The 24,755-nt window shown below is 43.1% G+C and overlaps 1 protein-coding gene across 1 annotated transcript; it reads left to right on the top strand.

Annotated features, from left to right (window-relative positions):
* The first annotated feature begins 34 nt into the window (after positions 1 to 34).
* LOC132590592 (CASP8-associated protein 2-like) lies at positions 35 to 23,445 on the top strand. The gene is made up of 8 exons (XM_060263536.1): positions 35 to 526; positions 3,339 to 3,417; positions 5,793 to 5,873; positions 11,489 to 11,589; positions 12,126 to 12,200; positions 14,049 to 14,164; positions 16,052 to 18,138; positions 20,121 to 23,445. Exons 2-8 carry the CDS (start codon positions 3,366 to 3,368, stop codon positions 23,369 to 23,371), a joined length of 5,763 nt encoding a protein of 1,920 aa, XP_060119519.1. The 5' UTR covers positions 35 to 526; positions 3,339 to 3,365; the 3' UTR covers positions 23,372 to 23,445.
* Positions 23,446 to 24,755: the final 1,310 nt, after the last annotated feature.

Below are 24,755 nucleotides of genomic sequence, written 5' to 3'. Positions count from 1 at the left end.
AGACAAAACTACTGATCCCATAGCGCAACGCGGCATCTCTTTTTCAAATCCCATGCGTGAATCGTCGCCTTGCATGCTGGGATCAATAGGCTAGGATTCCGCTTATGTCTTCACAATGATGTATTTATTATTATGAACTCCTAGTTTTAGGCCGCACTTCTCTGAAAAACAGGGCTCAGGGTGGAGAACAACAAGTTTCTATTTCCATGTCAGAAAGACAAGCGCCGGTTTTTCTGCTTGCCCAGTTTTAATTTTTTTTTAACTATTATTTTTGTTTGCCACGTCTCCTTTTCTGAATAATTAACTGTTGGAGCTACCAGATAAGTAGCCTGAGAAAATCTACTCAAATTACGGTATGAATATTCTGAAGTACGGGATTTGAAAGGCTACCATCTGGATATAGTTTGTCGCAACTCATGACTCATTTCAGTCAGCAGTTTGCGATCAGAGCTTTGGTGTCAGAGCTGGCAATGGATCCGTAATGATAAGGACTTCCAAGGAAACTTGTTTTGCATTCTGCGAAGAGGTGGGTGTAAGAAAGGGCAACAAGCATTGCCCTGGATATGGACGATATGTAAAGTTGGTGTCAGGGAATGCGGCTGACGTAAAGGAACACAACCTGGGGTAAAAGTGCCTCAGGACACTAGCTTTCCTCTTTTAAAGCCGAGAGTTATCCCTACATGAAGTTTTACAAACACGTTTAAAGCAGAGAAACAATAAAGCGAATCCGTTTCATTTAAGAAATAGCCATGAGTTAATAGTATGTACAGTTCAAACTGCAGGAGTAGGAACGTGGCCTGTTTCCAGTGGGGAATCCAGTGATTTTATTTTAGTACACACACACCCCATTTGTCCCCCCACCCTCTTTTGTCATCTTGCACTAACTGCACTCCCAACGAAACTCTCCTAGGAGTATGCCTAGCTGATCTGTTTAGAACCCATGTATGCCTAGCTGATCTGCTGATCTAGAACTGATCTGCTGTTTAGAACCCATGTATGCCTAGCTGATCTGTTTAGAACCCATGTAAGAAGCATAAACAATTTATCTGGGTATACGTAACAATTTTTTTTACATAGTGTATTTTTCTATGTGAATGTATAATTTGCTAGACGCTGTTTATACAAATGCTTATGCTGAGATAAAACCTATTCTACTCAAGTCTATTCAGTGGGATTTATTCCTAGGAAAATGGATTGCACTGTTAGTCTTTTACATGCCACAGACACAACTTACATTTTAAACCCTGTAAATAGATCCAAGTAGTCAGCCGTGATGGTCTGAAGTAGTAGAACAAAATGGTAGTTTTATTTAGAAGCTTTTGTGTGCTCTCTAAGCACACTTCATCAGACGAGGAATCTGGTAGTGAGCAAAGCCTTTGCCGGAGGAATTCAACAGTGTTTTAAAGTCATAAGCACTAGCTAGCTATATGACGTGAACTCTGACTCAAAGATTATGCGTTGCTAAGAATACCATTTGTTAAACTTTAAAGAACCACTGGACTCCCGTTTAATTTAACTTTTATTTAATAAAAACAAACGTCTGGGCGGGACTCCCAGTTGCTGCAACCAATCAAGAGGCGACTCTGAGGAGCGCACGCAGAAACCTTTTGAGAAGAGGCAGATCTCGGTCTATCAGTCACCCAAATCTTCAGAAGGACTCAACTTCACTCCAAGGGGTGGGTGACGCTTCCTTTTGGCGCCAACTGCTTTTGCGGAGGAGGTGGGACCCGCCTGTGTCGCGGCAGGGTACGTGCTAAGGCGTCTTAGCGGATTGGCTAGGTTTCTTCCCTTGGCCCCACCCCTTCAGCTTGGCCTGTGGGATCTGCGCGCGACAGGGGCGGGTGGAAAGGAAAAGACAGGGAAGGCGTTTGGGGGGCTGTGAAGGCACCCGCGGCGCGAAAGTGGCAAGGGCGGCGAGGAGGCAGGATACGTCATCCCGGTTGGTATAAAGGAGGGGGGAGAGAGTGGTGGAAAGATTGGGGTGGGGAAACTGATGTAGGCTCTTGCTGCCTCCGTCGTCTGTTACGGTTGCCGGCCCTCAACATCACCCAGCCCCCCACCCCTTTTCCTCATATCTTGGATTTCCCCCAGCCAGTATTCCTCCAAGTCTTGGATTTCCCCCAGCAAATATCCCTCTCCCTGCCAGTCTCATAGCTCCACAAATCAACGCTCCCCCCCCCACCCCCGAGAGAGAGAGAGACCGATGTAATCTGAAAGCAGGACAAACCAGTAGCACTATCTCAAATATCTCTTAAGTCCACACCAGGCCTTAGCGCACAAATGCATATGCAGAGTGCCCGGTATTGGGTTAGGGCCCACCTGGGGAGGTGACGGGGTGAGAGAAAGAATTCAGATATACTAGATAGGGTGTGGTTCACTAGACAGGTTTGGGGTCCGGCTGCAAGCCCATCACCACAATATTGTCTCTGTATTTTTGCAGGATTATGATATAAATTGTGTCAGGACTGATGAGATTGTGTGTGTGGAGGGGCGTTAGAAGATTGTAGTGGACTCAGAAATCATGTTTGAAGTCTGTCTCAAGCGAGTCCCTCACCATCTGAGATTGGTGCACGGTCAAAAAACCCCCTCTTCCATGTGAACCCTGCCATCTTTTGATCGGTCACTTAGGGACTCTATACATTGTCTCCTGTTGCTTCTTTCTGTAGTGCCCTGCCACCGTTCCCTCTTCCTTTGTTTCTTTGCTTTTACCCATCAACTTCTGCCATGTTAGCTCAAATTCCCCCCCACAGCCTTGAGTGCCATCTCTGTCGTCTCAGTAGTTTTCAAACAAAGCTGGACTTGTGAGGTCTTTGGCTCTTTCCAAGTTACGAAAGTTTGCTGTTTAGGAACTGGAAAGGTAACTACAACATTTATAAAAATATATAATGCTTGTCTTAAATACTTATTTTAAAATAAAGGTTAAGGTCCCCTCCCATTTTAATATTATACATCAGGAATCACCAGACTTGCTTAATGTAAGAGCCACATAGAATAAACATCAGATGTTTGAGAGCCTCAAGGAAAGTGAATAGATGGGAGGGAGAGGTGGAAAGAAAGCAACTTGAAATGCATTAACCAAATCACTGGCTGCCTTGGCTTGGGGATGTGATTTAAAGAGACAAATGCCTTCTCCAAGCTGGCTGATAGGGCAGTGGGGGCTTCAAGAGCCACATGTGGCTCCAAAGCCACAGTTTGGCCACCCATGTTATACATCTACCCATCTGGAAAAACTTATATGTCAAAAGTGATCTAGCTTCTCCTGAAATGTAATGCCTTTGATATTCCTAACTTATATGTTCATTTTTAGATGTAATGCTCTTGATTTTCTCTTACTGTAGATGGGGATTACCTAGAAAAGCACTATAATGGCAACAGATGATGATGATGCAATGACATTTTCTAGTGTTTTGCGTGGAAGTAAGCATCTTTTCTTTTTTGACCGGTCATTTTATGTTTTTTGATGTGTATGTTGAAAAGCTGCATATTGTAGGACTGTCTATAAAATCTTTGAGAGAAAACTATATATTTTTCTAAAGAATCAACATACATAGACCCTTGTGTGCATTTTGATGCTCTAAGGTATGGCTAGTGTGCTGTCCTTGTTATTTTTATGAAATGCATTGGTTTACACCCTCAATATTGTAGTACTACAGATCAGAAGAAGTTGGAATTGCTAACAGTCTCGGCATATGGCTCAGAGTCTCACTGACCTTTGAGGAAAGAGTTGTGCTGGCGGATATAGGGTACTCCTGTGGGGTTGCAGTATATTTGCTGTATTTTGTAATGTTATGCCATAATGTCTGACACACAACCAGCTAGATATTGGGAAAGGGCTCTCTAGTGTTCTGGGATATGAGCTATCTCCCCCACCCACTTCTAGCCCCAGGACAGTTGAGGACTGGCCCTCTGGGGAAAGAAAGCCTCCCTTGACTGACTGAGGGACGGAGGAGTAAGGAAACAGCCATAGAGGGAAGGCTTTCTCTCGATTGGCTGAGAACTCCTCCCTATCCTTCTCTGGAAGGGAAACAGACAGAGGGGGGGGGGAATAACATCCTGTAAGAGCAGGCCAGATACAGAGAGAGAGAGATAGGGAGGGAAAGTGAGAGACAGAGAGAGATTGAAGTCCTGTGCTTAAGACCTGTGCTTATCAGAGAGAGTGTTGCTCTGAAAGGTAACACTAAAGGCCTCTGATGGAGAATTCACTGGGGCTGTCCTGACTAGGGCTACCAGTTCCAAGTTGGTGGAAAATCCCTGCAGATTTTGTGCTGGAGTTTGAGAAGGGCATAGGAGCTAGGATTTCAGAGCAGGGTCTACCAGACCCAGGTTCTTGTTGTGGAAGCTGACTGGATGATTTCAGACTTTCAGCCTATTCCACAGGGTTGTTGTTCAGATCAAATGGGGGAGAGAATAATTATGTAAGCCGCCACTGTGAAGAGAGACTGTTCTTTTTCTAGGTGGAAGTTGCAGAGAGAGGGGAGGCAATGGAAAGCTGAAGTCAGAGGGGCAAATGAAGGAGATAGGGTTGCTAACTCCAGGTTAGGAAATTCCTGGAGATTTAAGAGGTGGAACCTGGAGAGGGAGGGGTTTGAGGAGAGGTGGGATCTAAGACAGGAACAAGGCCATGCACTTGCACCCTCCAAACCAGCCATTTCATTTGGGAACCACTGTTGCCAAACTCCAAGTAAGGACTGGAGATCACTCAGAATTACAACTGCTCTCCAGATTGCAGGGATCAGCTTCCCTTGAGGTGTGTGTGTGGGGATGAATGCCTTCAGTTGGGTGGGTGGGAAAACAGCAAGGATGGGGGGGGCTACTTGCCCAGATCCTCTTTCTAGAGCCTGTTATATTTTTCTCGTCAACAAGCTTATTCCTAGTAAGTTAATAATTTTAAGTAAAAAGCAATAAAATCAGGCTTTAAAGAAAATATTGCTGAGCTTTTATTTTTAGTTTTCAGAGTCTTAGTTTTGAAAACCCCATGAGTAAAATAAGAGCAGAAGAACCATTCCATTGGGGAATTGGAGTAGGAATGAAGGTTGAATCAACAGTCCGCTAAAAATCAGATGAGGCTGGGTACTTTGACTGTGTATCTTGTAAATGTTTGCAAATGTCTAACATAAGCCATTTTAATTCTTAGTTCTTTGTACTGAATTCAGCTTCAAATGGAATCGCAGTATAAGCCATAAGAGGTTCCCCCCCCCCAAAAAAATAACCCCAATTTGGTTGCATTCACATGTCACACTTAACTGTATTAAGTAAACATATGCTTGTTGCAAGATACGACTAAAATAAAGACCTAGACATATAATGTAGGGAATCATGCATGCACCTTGCTTCTCTCTCTTTGCAGTTTAAAAACTAACTGATGTACAAATGCAGGCACATTGGTTAAAATGCAATTCTAAGAGTATTTCCATGGGAGTGAGTCCCATTGAATAGATGTGAGTAGGATTCTGAGTGGTCCTGCTTAGAATGGTGCTGTTACTTACTGAGTTACCTTGTGGGCCTGCACTCATGTGCTATAGTAATTAGAGCCAATTTTTTTTACCAAAATTCCTCTTGTGAGTAAGGCAAAGGTTCATGCACACTTTTAGTTAACTATGATCAAGCTTGATGATTGAATCCAGCCTTGGTTTTTCATTATAGGTTAGATAAAGGCTCTTTACCTCATTATGATTGTCAATGTTTCATTTAGAGGGACTTGTTTCTTATCCATTCCTGAAACTTTTTGCTATCTTTGCATATTACTTGCATGACTTGATGACTTGCATTTTTTTTTGTTTCCTTTGTTACAGTTTCCCCTGGTAGAAGAGAAGATAATGATGAGAGTTCAGTGGATATTTATGATGGGTTAGACAACACTCCAATTGTTTTTGGTATGTTTATAGTGGAAAATTTGTGCTGCTTGGTTTTTTGCTAATACCAAGATTTTTTTGGTTATATAAAGTCCCTGTGTATGTGGACTGTCAACTAATAGTAACTTGTATAAGCTGCTAATGTACCAAAAATAGAAATATACAGGGCTGGTGCCAGGGTTTTCGGTGCCCTAGGTTAGGCCCCCCCATGCCCTTCCACTCCTACCCACAGGCAAAACCAGAGCTTTCCAACTTACTCCAACGTGCAACTGTGGGGGTGGGGCTGGAGGTGGCAAAGGCAAGTGCAGCAGCAGAACTGGCCTGAGGCGGCGGGTGGCTGCTAGTGCTGTGGCTCTGCCACTCTTGACACTGCTGTGCCCCTCCTCCCTTCCCAAAGGCCCGTTCCCCCCTCCACCACCTCAGTCATCTTTTCTTCTCACCTCCCCAAGGAAGAGAGAAAGGAGAAGCACCTCTTCTCAGTGCCCCCCTCTCTCCTGCCTTCCCTCCCAGCTCGGTCTCTCTGGCCATTTACCTTCCTTGAGCAGCTTCCCAGGCAGTGCATTGTTCTGGAGCAGGGAGGCCACTGCTGAGGCTGCCATGGCTGCTGCTATGAAGCAGCCCTACAGGCTCGGTGGGGATGTGAAGAGCCAGGACCAAGTTGGGAACCTCAGGCTGCCTGGTGCTGCCACTGCTGCCCAGCAGCAGGGAATCTGGGGCATTGCTCACTCCAGCACTGCATTCTTGTCCAGCTCCTCATTACCTACAGAGGCGTGCAGGGTGCTTAATTGCCACCTGTTCCCTTCCTGTCTGCCTACCTTTCTCCTCTCCAGCTGTGGGAGGGACTCCCCTGAGCTGCCACCACTTGTGCCTCTCAGAAGCCAAGGTGGAGGCCCTGATCCACCCAGCTGCCATCCACCCCCACTGCCGGCAGCCCTTTCGGGCCCAGCCCCAGCCGTGGTGCTTGCTTCACACCACAGATGCCAGTGGGGGGGTGGGCTCAACTTTCCAGCTTGGTGCTTCAGCTTTGTTTGTTTCCAGCCTGCTTTGCATGGAAACCTTGCACCTGCCTCCTGGAAAAGGAACATCAGCAGCAGGGCAAAGAGGAGCCTGTCCACTGCACCTGTTCCTCACCCACCTTAATGGCTCTGGTGCTGCTCCAGCCTGGGAAGCTGCCTACCTGCTCATCAGTTCCTGCTGGCTGACTCACTGTGGGGCAAGGTGCAGCAGCCAAGATGCTGAGCTGGCTGCACTGCCTGACCCCTCCCCCCCACAGACCCGCTGCTGCTGTGAGTCATGGGGCACCCAGTTTGGCGTCCCCCAGAGCTGCAGCGTAGGCAACCATCTAAGGTCACCTAATGGATGTACTGGCCCTGGGTATATGTGAGAAGCTGTGCAATTACTTCTTCTTTTGATTTTATTATCATTAATTGAATGCTAATTTGGGAGAGCCAATATGGCGTAGTAATTAGAGCATGCAATTAGAATTAGAGAGATCCCTCTGAAACCCACTGAATACCTTGGACCAAGCACTGTCTCTTGGTTTAATCTGCCTCATGAAATTGCTGTGAGAATAATTGTAAGAGGAAAAATCAAAATATGTAAGCCTAAGCTCTTCTGAAGCTAAATAAAAATGATATTTTTAAAAAATTAAAGAGTTTTAAAATGCCTGTTTTTAATAATGGCAGAGTGGTTGTAAACTCCCATTTTGTTGTAGCCAACGGTATAGTCTTGGGTTTCAGTGGCTGGATATTGCAGCTTTCTTTTGCTGAATTATGTAGTAACCTGGATATTTGATGGATGACTATTCTGAATTGATTTGGTGGATTACTATTCTGAATTGATTCCTAATATGCTCTAGAGATACATCCAAGGGTTCTAAAAGAGCTTGCGGATGTAATTTCTGAGCCTCTGGCTATTATTTTTGAAAATTCCTGGAGAACAGGAGAGGTGCCGGAAGATTGGAGGTGGGCGAATATTGTCCCCATCTTCAAGAAGGGGAAAAAGAGAATCTGGGTAACTACCGACCTGTCAGCTTGACGTCTATACCTGGAAAAGTTTTAGAACAAATCATCAAACAGTCGGTCCTGAACATTTAGAAAGAATGAATGTGATTACTAAGAGCCAGCATGGTTTTCTCAAGAACAAGTCATGTCAGACTAACGTGATCTCTTTTTTTGAGAAAGTGACTACCTTGCTCAGGGGGGATGCTGTAGAGCAGAGGTTCCCAAACCCGGACCGGGACCAGTCTGTGGCCTGTAAGCAGCCAGGCCCCCACTCCCTGCCCTCCGACACCGCCCTTGCTGCCGCTGCCCGCCCTGCACTTCGGAGCAGCGCTGCTGCTCAGTCCCCCCCCCCCCCCAGCATGACGAGTTTCAGCTTGCCGCCACTGCCAGGACCCGTCCCCTCCCTTCCTTTCCCCAGCGCCCGAGACGTGCTCCGCCCCCCTCCCCCACCCGCATGATCAGAGGAAGCTGGGAGGCCCTGCCCACTTCAACAGGGACCGGCCTGATTCCACGTTCTCGGTTGGAGGAGGAGGAGTTTCGCCTCTCTCTCCCTTCTGGAAGGGGAGGGGGAGAAGCCTCCTTCAGCGTGTTAGAATCAGCCGGGTCCTGCAGAAGCGGTCCAAGCCTTCTTGTGGCTTCCCTCTGATCAGGCATGGGGTGGGGGGTGGGGAGAGGCTGGCTTTGGGGCTCAGTTCTACCCTCTGCAGCAGCAGCATCCTTTTGGGATGGGGTTGGTTTCTGCTGCTGCTGGCCTGCCCGGGTGCTGAGTGAGCTCAGCTCCGTAGTCCTCTCCAATCAGGTGATCAACCGGGGGGGGGGGGGGGGGCTGCCTTTACACAGCCCGGAGTGGAGCCCTTCCAGACATTGAAATTGACCTGGGGTAGGGAAAGGAGGGAGAAGGAGAGGAGGCAAGCTAGGCAGGACACCATGGGGGGAGGCAAACGCCTAGTTTCCTCCTCCTCCCTCCCTCCCTTCCCTACCCCAGGTCAATTTCAATGTCCTGAAGGGCACTGAAAAACAACCCTATTTGCTTTATTAACCCCCCCCTTTCTGTCAGACAGTGTTTTCCCGTCTTCCTTCCTTCTTTTTTTCTCTGTCAGGCAGTCTTTTCCTCATCTTCCTTCCTTCTCTCTCTCTCTCTCTCTCTGTCTGGCAGTCTTTTCCCATCTTCCTTCCTCCTTTCTTTCTCTGTCTGGTAGTCTTTTTCCCGTTTTCCACCCTTCCTTCCTTCCTTCCTTCCTTCCTTCTCTCTCTCTCTTTCTTTCTCTCTCTCTTTCTCTCTCTGTCAGTCAGTCTTTTCCCTGTCTTCCTTCCCTTCTTCTCTCTCTCTCTTTCTTTTTCTCTCTCTCTCTGTCAGGCAGTCTTTTCCCTGTCTTCTTTCCTTCCTTCCTTCCTTCTCTCTCTCTGTCAGGCAGTCTTTTCCTGTCTTCCTTCTTTCCTTCTCTCTCTGTCAGGCAGTCTTTTCCTTCCTTCCTTCCTTCCTTCCTTCCTTCCTTCCTTCCTTCCTTCCTTCCTTCCTTCCTTCCTTCCTTCCTTCCTTCCTTCCTTCCTTCCTTCCTTCCTTCCTTCCTTCCTTCCTTCCCTCCCTCCCTCCCTCCCTCCCTCCCTCCCTCCCTCCCTCCCTCCCTCCCTCCCTCTTTGTCATTCTCCCCCCCCCCCCACCCCGGTCTTCTTCTCCTGTGACTTGTGCTTTTTCTTGATTTTTATTTTTAAAATTGCATTGCAAAATCCCCCTATTTTCCTACCTTTCCTAAACAAAATATTGCAAGTGTTTTAAGCATGTTTGTACATCATTTCTTGTCTCCTGGCTCCACCCCCAAAGTCTCTTGACTCCACCCCCAAATTTTAGTGGGCCACGAAGGAGAAGTGTCAAAATAATTGGGCCACAGTGTGTGTGGGGGGGAAGTTTGGGAAACCCTGCTGAAGACGGTTTATCTTGATTTCAGTAAGGCTTTTGATAAGGTTCCACATACTATCCTTGTTGACAAGTTGGTAAAATATGGTTTGGATCCTGTTACCGTTAGGTGGATCTGTAACTGGTTGACAGATCACACTCAAAGAGTGCTTGTGAATGGTTCCTCATCCTCTTGGAGAGGAGTGACAAGTGGAGTGCCTCAGGGATCTGTCCGGGGACCTGTTTTGTTCAACATCTTTATCAATTATTTGGATGAAGGAATAGAGGGAATGCTTATTAAATTTGCAGATGATACTAAATTGGGAGGGGTTGCAAACACAGAAGAAGACAGAAACAGGATACAGGCTGGAAAACTGGGCTAAAACCAATAAAATGAATTTTAACAGGGATAAATGTAAAGTTTTGCATTTAGGTAGGAAAAATCCAATGCATGGTTATAGAATGGGGGAGACTTGTCTTAGTGGTAGTATGTGCAAAAAGGATCTAGGGGTCTTAGTGGATCATATGCTGAACATGAGTCAACAGTGTGATGCGGTGGCTAAAAAGGCAAATGCAATTATGGGCTGTATCAACAGAAGTATAGTGTCCAGATCACGTGATGTGATGGTATCACTTTGCTCTGGTAAGACCTCATCTGGAGTATTGTGTTCAGTTTTGGGCACCACAATTTAAGAAGGATATAGACAAGCTGGAATGGGTCCAGAGGAGGATGACAAAGATGGTGAGGGGTCTGGAGACCAAGTCCTATGAGGAAAGGTTGAAGGAGCTGGGAATGTTTAGCCTGGAGAAGAGGCGGCTGAGAGGTGATATGATCACCATCTTCAAGTACTTGAAGGGCTGTCATATAGAGGAAGGTGTGGAATTGTTTTCTGTTGCCCAGTGGGTTAAATCAGAAGAGTTTCCGGCTCAACATTAGGAAGAACTTCCTGACCGTTAGAGCGATTCCTCAGTGGAACAGGCTTTCTCAGGAGGTCGTGGGCTCTCCTTCCTTGGAGGTTTTTAAACAGAGGCTAGATGGCCATCTGACAGCAATGAAGATCCTGTGAATTTAGGGGGAGGTGTTTGTGAGTTTCCTGCATTGTACAAGGGGTTGGACTAGATGACTCTAAAGGTACCTTTCAACTCTATGATTCTATGATTCTACTTGCTTTAGTTCAAAATTAACCTTAACTCTGTGCCTTCTTTTTTTTAGCAAGTTTGGTAATTCTTATTCTCCATATGGCTCTTATTTCTGTTTTATGAACTGATGTAGGCATTGAAATTCTCAAAAACCTGGAAGTTTTCTAAAGGGTTAGCAATCAGTTACTGCAGGATTTTTACTAATTTTGCACACAGCATTCTACATTTTTGAAAGAGGTTCTGAGTCTCAAAATGAGCCTCTAAATGGTGTTGTAGGCAGAATATATCTAATTCTGTATCAAAAAGAAAAAATATATTTTATGAGAAGTGACCTTGAGCAAACTTCTGGAAGGATATGGACCTGTCCCTGGTGATTTTTAATTGATATTTTTGGTAGGTACATTTCAACATGTGTAATGACTGCAAAATTTAACAGAACCTTTGCCTGTTTTGCAACCCTGATGTGTTTTGATCCTTCAGGGCATGGCATGAGCTACTGTCCTTCACTAAAAAATGAGGGAAATGATACTTTCTGGTCTTTTAATGGAAATGAGAAATCATTTATGTAAAATCATCCAATTCTGTCCTTCTGTCTCTAGATAGTCTTGCTACAAAAGCAGCCCCAACTGGAAGTAGTTTAAATCTGTTTGACGAGATCCTGATTGCAGAAGGGACAGCAAGGGAAACTTCGTATCATGATGTATGTATTAATGCTGTGGTTAAATAGTTTAGTGATATACTGTAAATTCATTTAGAGTTATTCTAAATGAATGTTAGCATGTTGTTGCAAAAATAACAGGAATTTATTAACACTAAAGAATTAACATTACTTTTCCGGCATGAGCTTTTGTGAAATTTGTTAGATGTATGGATTCACTGTTGCTTGCAGCAGTTAAGTAAACTATAGTGGCTTTGAACTATCATTAGATAATGCACTCTCCGTGCATTATAGCAATCATTTGCAACTGGAATTTCTTGTGTTAAACAGGAAGATAGAGTTGCTGTAGTACACTGAGAGTGCATTATCCAGTGGGCGTGAAAGCAGCTTCTGTTATAAGCTATATATGAGATTCATTTTAATTTTTAAATCTTACTTTGAAAAAAAATAAAATGCTCCATCTTATTTTATTTTTTATAAAATCCCAAACTTCGTTTTTCAATAAAGATAATTAGTTCTGGTTTTCAAGTTGCAACCTACAATTAATCTTCCTAATTTCAGTCTTCCTGTCTCAACAGTTACAGGCCGAACATGAGAAATGTCTGCAGCAACTTCAAGAGCTGATGAAAAAGCTTCAGGAAATACAAGAACAGGTGCTGCAATATTAAACAGTAATTTGATTGATACTGCATTCTGAAATAGAAAATCCCATATACAGAGCTTTTCAATCAGCATTACTTGAGTATGCTTGGCTGAGGCAGCTCTTATCATTGGGAACTATATCATAACTGGATTTGTTCAGTGATGCTTTAAAACACCCAAGAAACTTTGCAGTATATGTGGGAAGTTCTTGAAACCTTTCTTTAGCACTTTTAGTATTCGGTTACAGCACAAATTAGATTGCTATATAGTTCTTGTGAAAGTGACCTATGGGTTGATTACACTCTGTGATTTGGTTGCATTGAAACTCTATTGATAGTGGAAAGCAGGTACAAAGAACTTTTTTTCAGACCCCCACCTCCTGGATGTCACCCATCATGTCTTGAAAATATGTTCAAGATGCTTGGGAGCAATGTAGTGGGATGGAGGTGAGAAAAGCCACACCTATTCCATTTGTATGTAAAAGAACTCTTTATGTACGTGTAGAAACCATAACTAGATCCCAAAGAATGAGTTATTTTGCAGAAGGATTTGTTCTGCCTCTTGAAAAGAACTCAAGATAAGAGAAGCATTGCTGAAAGTTTTGGACAAAGTGTGGAGAGCATCAGGAAGGGAAACCAGTTGAAATCTCCTTTACCATTCTCTTGCAAGCTGTTCCATAAACTAATTTTTACCACCACCCCTTCTGGCTTCAGCAATTCCACACCTGATCCTTGAAAGCAGCTGGTCTGGGGATTGGGTCATGCAGGGAGAAGGACAACGCAGCAAAAAAAAAATTCAGTGAATCAATCAGTGTCTCTCCCCCCCCCCCTCTCAATTTAATGCAGTTGCATGTCTGAGATTGCAAGTGATTGTTTAAGATTTTGCTGCATGTATTAGTGAAAAGATTGCTCTGCTTCAAATAATTTATAGTCTAAAACTAGAATTCCAGAAGAGTTTATGGAGATGTCAGAACTATTGAACTAGGTTCATGCTTATGATCAACTTTAGGTGTTGTACTTGATGTCAAGCTTATTATATTACAGATAGTAATTACCGTATTTTTTGGACCATAAGACTCACTTTTTCCTCCCAAAAAAGTGGGGGGGGAAGTGTGTGCGTCTTATGGAGCGAAGGTACCATACGTACCTTCCTCGGGGGGGGGGGGGGGTGATCCGCTGTCTCCGTCCCGGCGCTTCCCGCCCCTGCCTGCCTGGCTCCAGCTCTGACGCTTACAGCAAGCGCCAGGATCGCTCCCACCGCCCTCCGATCCCAGCGCTTGCTTTAAGCATCAGCGCTGAAGCCAGGCAGGCAAGCAGGGAGAAAGCACGCCACCCCCTCCACAGCCAGGGCTTGCGAAGCGCTGGGTTTGCGGAGGGGGCGGGTGCTTCCTCTGTCCCTGTCTGCGTGGCTTCAGCTTGTGCTGATAGCAAGGGCTGGGTTCGGAGGCAGCCAAGCCTCGGATCCCAGCCCTTGCTATCAGCAGAAGCTGAAGCAAGGCAAAGAGGAAGCCCCCCCCCCTCCGCAAACGCAGCGCTTTGTGAAGCACTGGGTTTGTGGAGGGGGGGGCTTCCTCTGTGCCTGTCTGCCAGGCTTCTGCTGCTGCTTCTAGCAAGGGCTGGGATCGGAGGCAGGATTGAGAGGGGGAAGGTGCCCAGATCTGGATGCACAGCTTCAAAAATTTTTTTCCTGTTTTCCTCCTCTAAAAACTAGATGCGTCTTATGGTCTGGTGCGTCTAATGGTCCGAAAAATACGGTAATTTAACTAAAATTGTTTTAAAAACTAGTTCTAGTGTCCTCTATCTGTGCAGATCTATGTTTGTGATAGGTAAATGTTTGCCTGTGCTTTTTTTTAAATGTAGAATTTGACTCTACAAAATGAAAACCAGTCCCTTAAAAAGAATATTTCAGCTCTTATCAAAACGGCAAGAGTAGAAATCAATCGCAAAGATGAAGAAATCAGTAATCTCCAGCGAAGGTACCAACATCTAATGCTAATTGCTTTTTTGTCAGAATATAATGTATTTTTGCAAATATTCAGCAAGGTCTGTAACTGGAAATAAAGTGAGAATGGAAGCGTGCTTCCTAAGTTTGTGGAGCGTGTTGTTTTTAATACCTTGCCTTTAATTAACATGGTGCTTTCCAAAAGATGAAAGGTCCCTGGTCCAAGAAGCTTACATGGGAGACAACAAAGGGAAGGAGGTGGTAAATGGGAAACAATATTCATTCCTTCTAGTTACATATGCTTAGACTTCTGTTTAGTAAGGTGGTACCAAAGGATTCTTGATAGTAGAAAGGTCTCCACAGGAAAAAAGTCTGCTTTGAGGAAGAAGTTTTAAAAAGCAAGGAAGTAAGCACCTTAGATCAGGGTTCCCCAACCCCTGGTCCGTGGCCTGTCTGGAAACGATCCGTGAAACCTGGTCGCCCCCCCAACGCAGTGCTGTGCAGCCTCACCGCCCCCCGTCTCTCCTTGCATGCCTCCACCACCACTCTCTGTTTTAAGGTAGAAGAAAGGGCAGTGAAGCACTGCCTTCCCTGGCTCCTTAAGGGCTGACACCCCCCCCCCCCCCCCGTGCTGATCTCAGCGGAAAAAACCTTTGTAGCAGTGGATAGCAACGTGCTGAAGAAATGGCCCTGCCCTTGCCTCCTCTCCACTTCCTTCCTGGGCTTGGGAAGGAAGTGGGGTGGCGACAATGGCGGCACCACTTTTTCAGCAGGTTGCTGTCCACTGCTGCAAAGGTTTTTCACACCAAGGTGGGCGGGGGGGCAGTCAGCCCTTAAGGGGCCGGGGAAGGCAGCGCTTCACCGCCCTTTCTTCTGCCTTAAAATGGTAGAAACGAAGGGTGGTGGAGGAGGCGTTGCGATGACAGACGGGGCAGGAAGGCTGCATGGCCGCGGAGGGGGTGGCGAGGAGGCTGCATGGCCACCAGGGGGAGGGAAGCTGCATGGCCACGGGGGGTGGTGGGAAGACTGCACGGCTGCGGGGGGGGGTGACGGGGAGGCTGCATGGCGCCGCAGGGTGGTGGGGCCGAATTTGGTGCCCCCACCCTGCCAGCCCTGGCACCATGGTGGGTGGGCTGGTTCTAGTGCTGGCCTCGGCACCACAAAGGTTGGGGACCACTGCCTTAGATAATTAAGTAATTTTTATGAATGTATGCAGTGCTTTTTTTTTTTTTTTAGAAAAAGCCCAGCAGAAGCTCATTTGCATATTATGCCTCACTGCCTGGCCTAGGAGCATGTGGCTGCCACATGGTGAGTCGGGCCAGCTGGAGCCCTGGCTAACTCAGGCAGAGCTCTGCTCCTGTGGGCTCCTGTGGAAAAAAAGCCCTGATTGTATGTCTTCTGAGAAATTAACTTTTGTCAAAGTTTGGAGGGCTTTTTGAACGGGAATACTTGCACTTGCAGTAGGCTGAGCATGCTTGTATCAGTTGGTGCATCCAGTGTTTTAGCATAAAGACTGCTTCATTTGTAAACTGCTTTTCCTACAGTTGCTGAAGGGTTGCTGGATATGCAGTTCTTTGGTTTTAATATTAATAAAATCAGACTAGATTTAATATAAGAGCTAGACACAAAGAGATGCATCTTACAGAATAGAAAGGAACTGACTTTTGACTCTCTTCCCTGCCCATTGCAGCCCCTCAAAAATGTTTTGCTGGAATCTATGAAAGCATGGGGGACTGAAGCTAGAAAGAGAAATGGGCAGATGTCTCTCCTTTCACATATAATGTTGGAATGGTGTATGCTACATATTTCTGAAACTTCCTGGAATGCTATCTAGTGAAAATGGAGAATTTTAATAAAGTAAATAACAAATCTTGATACAATTTTAAACTATAGTACACTAAAATGTTGTCTTTATTAACAGGTTATTAGCATTTCCAGTTCATCAGAATGCCTACAAAAGAACATACTTTTCAGCACCAATTAATAATGCAAGGAACTTTGTAGGATTGGAAAAAAACAAGCACAAAGATTTGTTTCCGGAGACCAATCCAAAGACAGATCCTAGGACTAAACCTGTCATTCCTAAAGGCATTCCTCACAGTTATCCATCATGTGATACAGAAAATCAGAAATTTAATTCAGAAAAAAGGAATACTCTGAATGTGCCAAGACCTCATCCTGAACTGCTTTACAGTGATGCTACTTCAAGGCTGACAGATGTTCTTTCTGACAAAGAAAAGGGGGCGAAAGAAATAAGAAATGATGACTATCATAGCAAGGAGAATGACTGCAGATACAAAAACAAAGGACACCAAAACAGTGGCAGCACGTGTAAAGACAATAAGAACTCAAAGCTCAAAAGTAGCCCCAGTTCAGAACAAAGAACTGATACATTTCCTTCCTCTCGGGAGAAACAACCTGTTAATGATCGATTGCCATCAAAAACTGAATGCTCTGGTAACGTTAAGAGTGAAAAGTCACAAAACATAAAGCAGAAGGATCTGAAAACAAAGACTAAAGATGAAAGCAGTAGCAGACAGAAAACCAGTTCTTCCGAAAGAACTCTTGAACAACAAAAACAGAAAAGTAATAACATTAGCAGTCCATCTGAAAAAATTCCAGGTTCTCAAAAATTAAGTCATGGCTATGTGGAAGACAAAAAGGTAAAAGACAGCAGTAACAGAAAAAACAGAGGAGCAAGTAATCATGAGTTCCAAAAAAGGAAACCGTCATCACCATCCCCTCCTACTTCTAACAAAAAACACAAATGCAGCTATTCCAAAGAAGAGAGCAGTAAACGTGAATCTGAAAGCATGTCTTCAAAATCCAAGAGACATCGAACTGAAGAAAAAAGGAAAAACAAGAGAGTGACTCTTGGAGAGAACAAGGATTTTCAAACTGAAAGAACAGATTCAAAGGAACTGTCACACAGAACAGCAAAAGTTGTAAATGAAGTTAAGGTCTACACTATAAGAGAACAAAACCAACCCTTTCCATCACAGGAAACTACCAAGGTAGCAGGTGGCTCAGAGGAGCAAAAGCCCACAAAAGGTAGAAAAGATGAAGACCAGTCCAAAAGCAAAGACCTAAAACTGAGTTTTATGCAGAAACTAAATTTAATTCTTTCCCCTGCAAAAAAGCAAACAGGTGAACTCAAACAAGTAGAACAACCCCCCAGTGGAGGTGATGGAGAAATTCCAAGTAAACTTATTAGTACAAGTGCAGCTAAGCAAAAAAGCCCACCATCAGTCCCAATCCCTGACAGTCCTGTTCCAGCCAATTCAAAACAAGTAGTTTCTATTTCAGAGATCAAAGTGGAAATGGGAACTGAGAGCCTACCAGAAATACTGAGCACAGAGCCATCTAAGGAAACATCAAACCTACAAAACACAGTGCAGTGTGAACTAGCTGATAATCTGCATGAAGCCAGTGATGATATTGGAGAAGCTGAGGAAACACTTAGGCTTCCTAGTATGGGAAGAGACAATCAAGACACACTTCCAGACAATAGTTTCAATGACTTAGAGATTATAAATTGCGTAGATTTTGATTCCTATAGCGTAATAGATGAAATTAGTGGAACAGATTCAGACTCGCTGATGGAGGTGGAAGACACTGGTAATTGTGAAATTAAAAAAGTTGTGGAGCATCCTGGTAAAGAAAACAACATTCCCAAACTTGTGTCACAGGATGTCAAGGAAGAACCCAAAGTATTGAGTAGAGATGTTTCTGTAACTGACCAAAACTCATGTAACTCGAAGCTGTGCTGTCTTGACCAAGGAAGCCACATAGAAAAGTTGTGTAATAAAGGAGTAAAATCTGCACCTCTAGCAAGAGATACAAACCCAGTCTCTGTTGATGATGATAATTCTGTACTGAGCATTGATCTCAATCACATGAGATGTATTCCGAAAGCAATCAGTCCACTTAATAGTCCAATACGACCCTTGGCTAAAACACTCAGAGGAGAAAGCACTTACACAGGACCTGTAAAAAGTTATAATATAGGTATGTTTATTATCTTATTTTTGCTTAACTTATCTGTGTTTGCTAAATGGTGGGTGGGGGGAACACTGTAAATAGAAGCCCTTTTTAGTCATTACATTTTATACCCCGCATACCGGAAGAATGTGTTACTTGCGATTCTCCCAATGCATGTGGAGATCTAAAGGTTCTAGCAATTTTGAAGCAGCAGGAGAAAAAGTGAGGTTTTCTTCAGTAGTTTTTTAGTTAAGCAGGTCTGATTTTTCTTTAGAATGATAGAGCTATCCAGAATCTGCAACTTTTACCATTCAACATACAAGGTAGTTAAATTTGAAGATTGTGACTAGAAGGCCTGGAGGGGGAAAGAAAAGTTCAAAGGGGAAAAGTTTCCCTCCTTCCCCCCCCCAGCCCTTTCCCCCAGTTTTTCCAATAGAAAAATTGGAAATTTTGACAGTCCCTCCCACCCCCAATCCCTTCATATAAATATTTTCCTTTTTTCAGTTAGTGAAATGCTTTTACAAACAGGGCAGAATGATGTAGACATATAAATCGAAGGTGCGGTTCTATATCTAGAAGGATGCCAGATTTTCATGAGAGAAGCCATGCAGGTAAAGTTGCCAGCTCTAAATTGGGGGAATATCTGGAGATCCTGGGGTTGGCACCTGAGGAGGGCAGGGCTTGGTAGGGGAAGGGCTTCAGTGGAATATAATGCCATAGAGTCCACTTTCCAAAGCAGCCATTTTCTCCAGGTGATCTGGTCTCTTTCAGCTGGAGATCAGTTGTAATCCTAGTTGTAATCCTAGGAGATCTCCAGCCAACATCTGGAGCTTGGCAACACTACATGCAGGACTCTCATGGCTTCTCAACAGTAGCTTGCCGTGTGTTGTCTTTTTGAACTAATGTGGTTGACCTTTTCACCTCTCCCTCAAACCAATGAGACATTAACCCACAGACTGGGTAAAAAGTGGCTTACTGCCCTGCCTTGCAGGAGGGAGAAAAAAAGATCAGAAGGAGGTGGGGCAGAAACTGGAAGGAAAACTGAAAGTTTGAGAACTTAGCTCTCTCTAACCAGATAGCAATAATTAAGGTACATCTGCTAAAATAGCATAGAGTGCATCAGCTTGCAGTTTACTCTCAAATTTTGAGATTATTTGCAATTTTGTGTGCATAAAACTAAGACATTAATAACTTTTAAATTGTATTGTAAATTCTGAGTAAGTTATAAATGATGCATTTTAGTTTAGGTTTGATAGGACAGAGAGTATTGCATATATTTTGGTTTTCCCCAAAATTTCTGGGTTTTTCCTATGGCTTCAGAATTTCCAGAATCTTCTCTGTGACCTGCCCCAAGCTACCCAATGAGGTTCTTAGATCAGCAGAGATTTGAACTTGGCTTTTTTTTACCTCCATAATATTATCAGCTGTTCTGTGTTAAGAATTATCTAGCACATAGATTTTAAGTTTATTTAGTTAAAATGAAATCACCGATCCCTGCCCCCCTCAGTGAGGCAAATCAAAATAATGTGATTAGGGATTAAGATGTAGGAGCGTTGGGCACACTAAGTACACTAACAGAGCACAACTTAGTTGTTCTGAGAGATCGCAGTGCACGATTGCAGTTCCCAACAAGTTTATCCAAGTTGTCCCATCACACTGAATGAGACTGAGAATGACATCTAGCTCCCAAATCATTTGTAGATCTTTGAACTTCATAAACAAAAATGAATGTAGTGTAAGATTTACTTCCCAAGTGCCCAAATTTCTTTTTTTTTATTAAGGTGTAGAATACAGCCCAATTTTGCTAAAAATCCTTAGCCACTAACTGTCTGCTTCAGAGTGACCTCGCTGAAGTTAGTGGGACTGTTTCAGAAGGACATTGCTTGAGGATTACTAATTAAGTTCAATGCATGAAAGCCAACTATTTGACTTTAATTGTCAGTGAAATTTGTTCTGAGTCTTGCTGCTGTTGGATGCTGTGAATACTTAAGCTGTCCTGTTTCTCTTAGATGTAATGCCTGAAAGTGCAGCTGGCTGTCCTACAAGAAGCTTGTCCAGTGAACTCAACAAAGAAAATCAGAAGCCATTTGGCACAGATCCCCAAGTCTTAGAGATAGAATCTCAACTGAACGTGTCTTCAGATGAATTAGAAGAAGGTGAAATTGTAAGTGATGATGATAATCTTAATGGTGAAAGAAACTATGAATCCAATAAAAAACCAAGAGGAAAACCATCTTCTGAAAAATCCAGTTTGATCAATACTTCACACAACCAGAAGCCAAAGACCATATCTTACAATGGAGACAAAGAAAAAATGGCTTCTGGAAAAAACAGTAAAGAAAAACACAGAACTGGAGCCATGAGGCCCTCTAAAGAAACAAAGAAAAACAAAGCTGTGAAAACTGACTGTCTTGAAAAAATAGTTAAAATTATTGCTGAGCCTTCTACTGTTCATGAATTTATGCAGATGCTAAAGGCTATAAGGAAGCAAGTACGTAAAAACTACATGAAGTTTAAAGTACAGTTTCCAATACAGCATTTTCATAGGATTATAGATTCAGCAATTTCAAATTTTACATCTCTAGTAAATTACCTTAACTTCTCTAAAATGTCTAAATCAAATGAGACCTTAAAGCTGAATCTCTGCGAAGTTATAGAATCCAGGCTTAAGCGAATTAAAAGGAATGTTGCAATAGATCATCTCTTTGAACAACAACAATCAGATATGAAGAAAAAGTTATGGAAACTTGTGGATGAGCAGCTTGATAACCTGTTCGACAAAATAAAGAAAATTTTCCTGAAACTGTGCAATTTAATAAATACTGGTGATGAGAATGGCGATGGTAAACCTAATAAAAGAATTAAAGAGAGCCCTAAATGCCTTATAGGTCGTAAAACTGATGAACAAAACCCAAAGAAACGATCTTTAAATGTTGGAACTCAAAAGACTGAAGAATGTGTTCTTCCAAAGCCTGTAGGGGGCAACCAGCTGTCCAGAAGAAATCCCCATAACACAAATAAAATGGATGTACAAAAAAATATGGTTACAAAATGTACAAATTCCTATACAAATAATGCAAAATGGTCTCAGACTAGGGTTGAGCTTGTCAAGGAAAAATCTACACAGGATATTGAATCAGCCTTGAAAACTGGAAAGCATGAAAAGGAAGGGTCACAGGTGGCTGAAAACTCTCAGAAGTCTGATGTTAGCTGTGGACCTCTTACAGAACAACAAATGTCTGGCCTAACATTTAACCTGGTGAATGATGCTCAAATGGGTGAGATGTTCAAAAGTTTGTTACAAGGGTCTGATTTTTCAGAAAAGAACGATGACTTTATGAATGAAAATCAGTGGGAATTCAGGACACCAGAAAAACACCTTCTTAGTGGACAGAACTGTGGAAACGATACTGTGTATGAGGCTGAAGAATCATTTCCAAAAGAGACCCGAATAGAGTCAGGGGTACTAGATGGCATTAAATGGCCTGTAGTTTCACCTGAAAGAGACTCAACTTTTTTAACTAGACTTCCAATGCCTGTTGATCCAGATATTCTAGATGAAAACTGTATGTTTGACATTCCTTCTAGCCCAGCTTTGAAGAAAAGCGAGGCATGCATTTTGGAAAAACCAAAATCACTTGTGTCTTCTATTCTACTTGAAGACCTCGCAGTATCATTGACTATTCCCTCTCCTTTGAAGTCAGATGCTCATCTTAGTTTCTTGAAGCCTGACACGTTTGGATCAGTTCCTGAGGATGTTCTGAGTGCACACTTCAGTGAAGATGCCCATCTTGAAGAAGAGGATGCTTCAGAACAAGATATTCATTTGGCTTTGGAATCTGACAACTCAAGCAGTAAATCCAGCTGCTCTTCTTCATGGCCAAACATGCCGGCTGCTCCAGGATTTCAGTGTTGCACAAGCCTGCCAATGCAGGCAGTAATAATGGAGAAATCAAATGATCACTTCATTGTTAAGATAAGGCGTGCCGTACCATCTACCTCACCACTCCTTGATAAGGCATCTCTAACAAATGATCCCATTGCTTCTTTTATTGAGAAAGGGAATGATGAAAGTGTGTCTGAAGAAAAAATAGATACTTTGAATCCCAAAGGCCTTCCATTGGAAGAAGTGGCAGTACCTAAGGAACAGAACAATATTACTGACTCTGGGGATAAGATGCATGATAATATTGGAAAAGAGCATGTTCCTAGTTCATTTGAGACTATGAAGGAACTGCCTGTCTATCATGAAAACAATCAGCAGGTTCAAGATATATCTGAATCCCAACAGGAATCTAATCCTAGTGCTTCTGACAACATGCTTGAATCTGCAAAGGATCTGCTTAGTAATGACAGACAAGAGCAAGATGGTAACATGCCGGAGCCTCTTCATGAGCTGCCTAGCAATACAAGTCAGCCTCAAGGCACTGATTTGATTGAACTCCATCAAGTACTGCATAATAGTGCTGACCCAGAGGAAGCCTCTGGTGTACCTGATCCACCTAAAGAAGTGGGGAAATCCTCTAGCCCTTTAGTGTCTTTTACAGAACCCTCAAATAAAACTTGCTATGGTGAAGACATACCAAATGTCTTCAAGCTACCTCAGACACACTCATTGAAGACGGTTCAAAAAAGAGAAGTATCCTGTGCTACGGCAGAACAGCTTCCAGTTAGCACTTCAGTAGTTCCACTTGTAGATATATTTTCCTCTGAGGGCCAGTTTGCTATAGGTGTAGACTTGACAAATGAGTATCCTATGGAAAATGAGGTTGATTCATGGGATCTTACAGCAGAATCTTCTTTAAATGCTGGAATTAGGTTACATAAAGAGGATCATGAACCAGTGGGCCACTGTACAGCAGGTGATCTGTTGAAGAATGATGCTGATGCAGTTACAAATTCAATAGCAGAGTTGCCTGACAAGTCAGCTGCAGATGAGAATTTTGAAAGAAAAGCAGCTTTAAACATTGGTAGTCTGATCCCTGCCAAAGAAAGCAAAAAAAGAAAAAGGGAGATTGAAGAAACATCTAGCATAAAAATACAAAGAAAGAGCACTGAACTGTCTTGTAAAAAGAATGGCACAAGTAGCAAAAAATCTAAAGAAAGTATGCCGGTAGCCAAGAGTTCATCCAGTAAAAAAGCTTCACCAATTAGGGACAAAGATTCTTTGCCATCAACATCTTCTGTGTCACCATCAAGTCTATATGCCAAAAACGTCATTAAAAAGAAAGGAGAAGTCGTAATTTCTTGGACAAGGTGAGAATATCAGAAGTGAACTGAGGTTAGAAGTATAGATTAGGTAGAAATTCAGTTATGTATTCCTCCCCCCTGTGGCATGGCCATTTAACACTTCTAATTTCTCCACTCAGCCTCTCCAAAGTTTGGTCTGAATGAACTGGAATGACTGTGTAGTCTGCACTTACCGCTAAGACTGAGTTTTGTGATTGCAGACTTCTCAGTTATATGGTTGCTGAGTTTTGGGATTGCAGACTTCTCAGTTATCTGGTTGAGAGTGGTGATTACAGAAATGGAAAGGAACATGATGAAACTGGGGTGAGGCAGAAAATAAGTTTGTGCATAAGGAGATAGTGAATGGTTTTGTTTAGAAGGATGAAATGTAGGTGTGGGGTTGGCCAGGGTGATTATTGCAGAAGGGAGTGTTGTGGCTCTATTATGGTATGTTTTGGAGGTGACAAATTCAGCATTTTCTATGTTAACATTGTCTGATATTGGACCCAGCAGTTCATTTAGGTGCACACACAGGGAGCCATCTTACATTTTTCCTTGACAAGTAAATCAGATCACCATTCTGATTCTTTTAACAACTGTAACCGTTGCATATAACAACGAGCCCTTTCTGCTCCATGAACAATATCTACTTCCTCATCCTGAAGAGGATTCAATAATTTCATGTAATTTGTGATTGGGCCATCCCAGACCACAATGGGGTAGCTAAAATGTTTGATATTGCCTCAAGATGTATGTATGATCCTGAGCTTATTATTCTGTTCACTTACTGGGAATCGCTGCAGTATAATTAGGAAGTATAAGTTGATACTGTGTGTTTGCCAGTGCTGTTTTGAAAGTGTAAAAATTCTTTAAGCAAATGAAGCCAAAGATCAAGCATATTTTTGTTTTACAGAATTAAAGAAACTGATCTCAAAAAGAGCCCATCTATGTTGGCAGTGCTCTAATTTTGATTAGTTGAAGAACTTGGATCCTGTTTTAAATATCTATGGACTGTAAACTAGTTTGAACTGTTAACATGAGTAAATGGATAGAAACTGGTTTTGTACCAAATATCCAAAAGTGTTCAGAGACTGAAATTAACCCCCTGTTGTTTTCCTTTATAGAAATGACGACAGAGAGATTTTATTAGAATGTCAGGAAAAGGGACCTTCAGAAAAAACATTTTCTTCTGTTGCTGCCAGGCTAAATAAAAGTTCAAATCAGGTATGTATTTGGGAAAACAAATTGTATCAATCTGCCTCACAACATACACTTGTGTGTGGTTGAAAGAAAACAATAGATAAATTAAGCTACTGTATCCCAACAAGCCTCTTGGAAGTTAATCCTGTATTGAGTTCCTAAAGTGCACCACTGTGGAGTTTTACTCTTTGGGGATTATAATTATGATTGTTAAT

Source organism: Heteronotia binoei, unplaced genomic scaffold (genome assembly GCF_032191835.1).
Source record: "Heteronotia binoei isolate CCM8104 ecotype False Entrance Well unplaced genomic scaffold, APGP_CSIRO_Hbin_v1 ptg000323l, whole genome shotgun sequence".
Classification (NCBI taxonomy): domain Eukaryota; kingdom Metazoa; phylum Chordata; class Lepidosauria; order Squamata; family Gekkonidae; genus Heteronotia; species Heteronotia binoei.
Note: the sequence above shows the minus strand (reverse complement) of the source record. Positions and strands in the feature narration are given on the sequence as shown.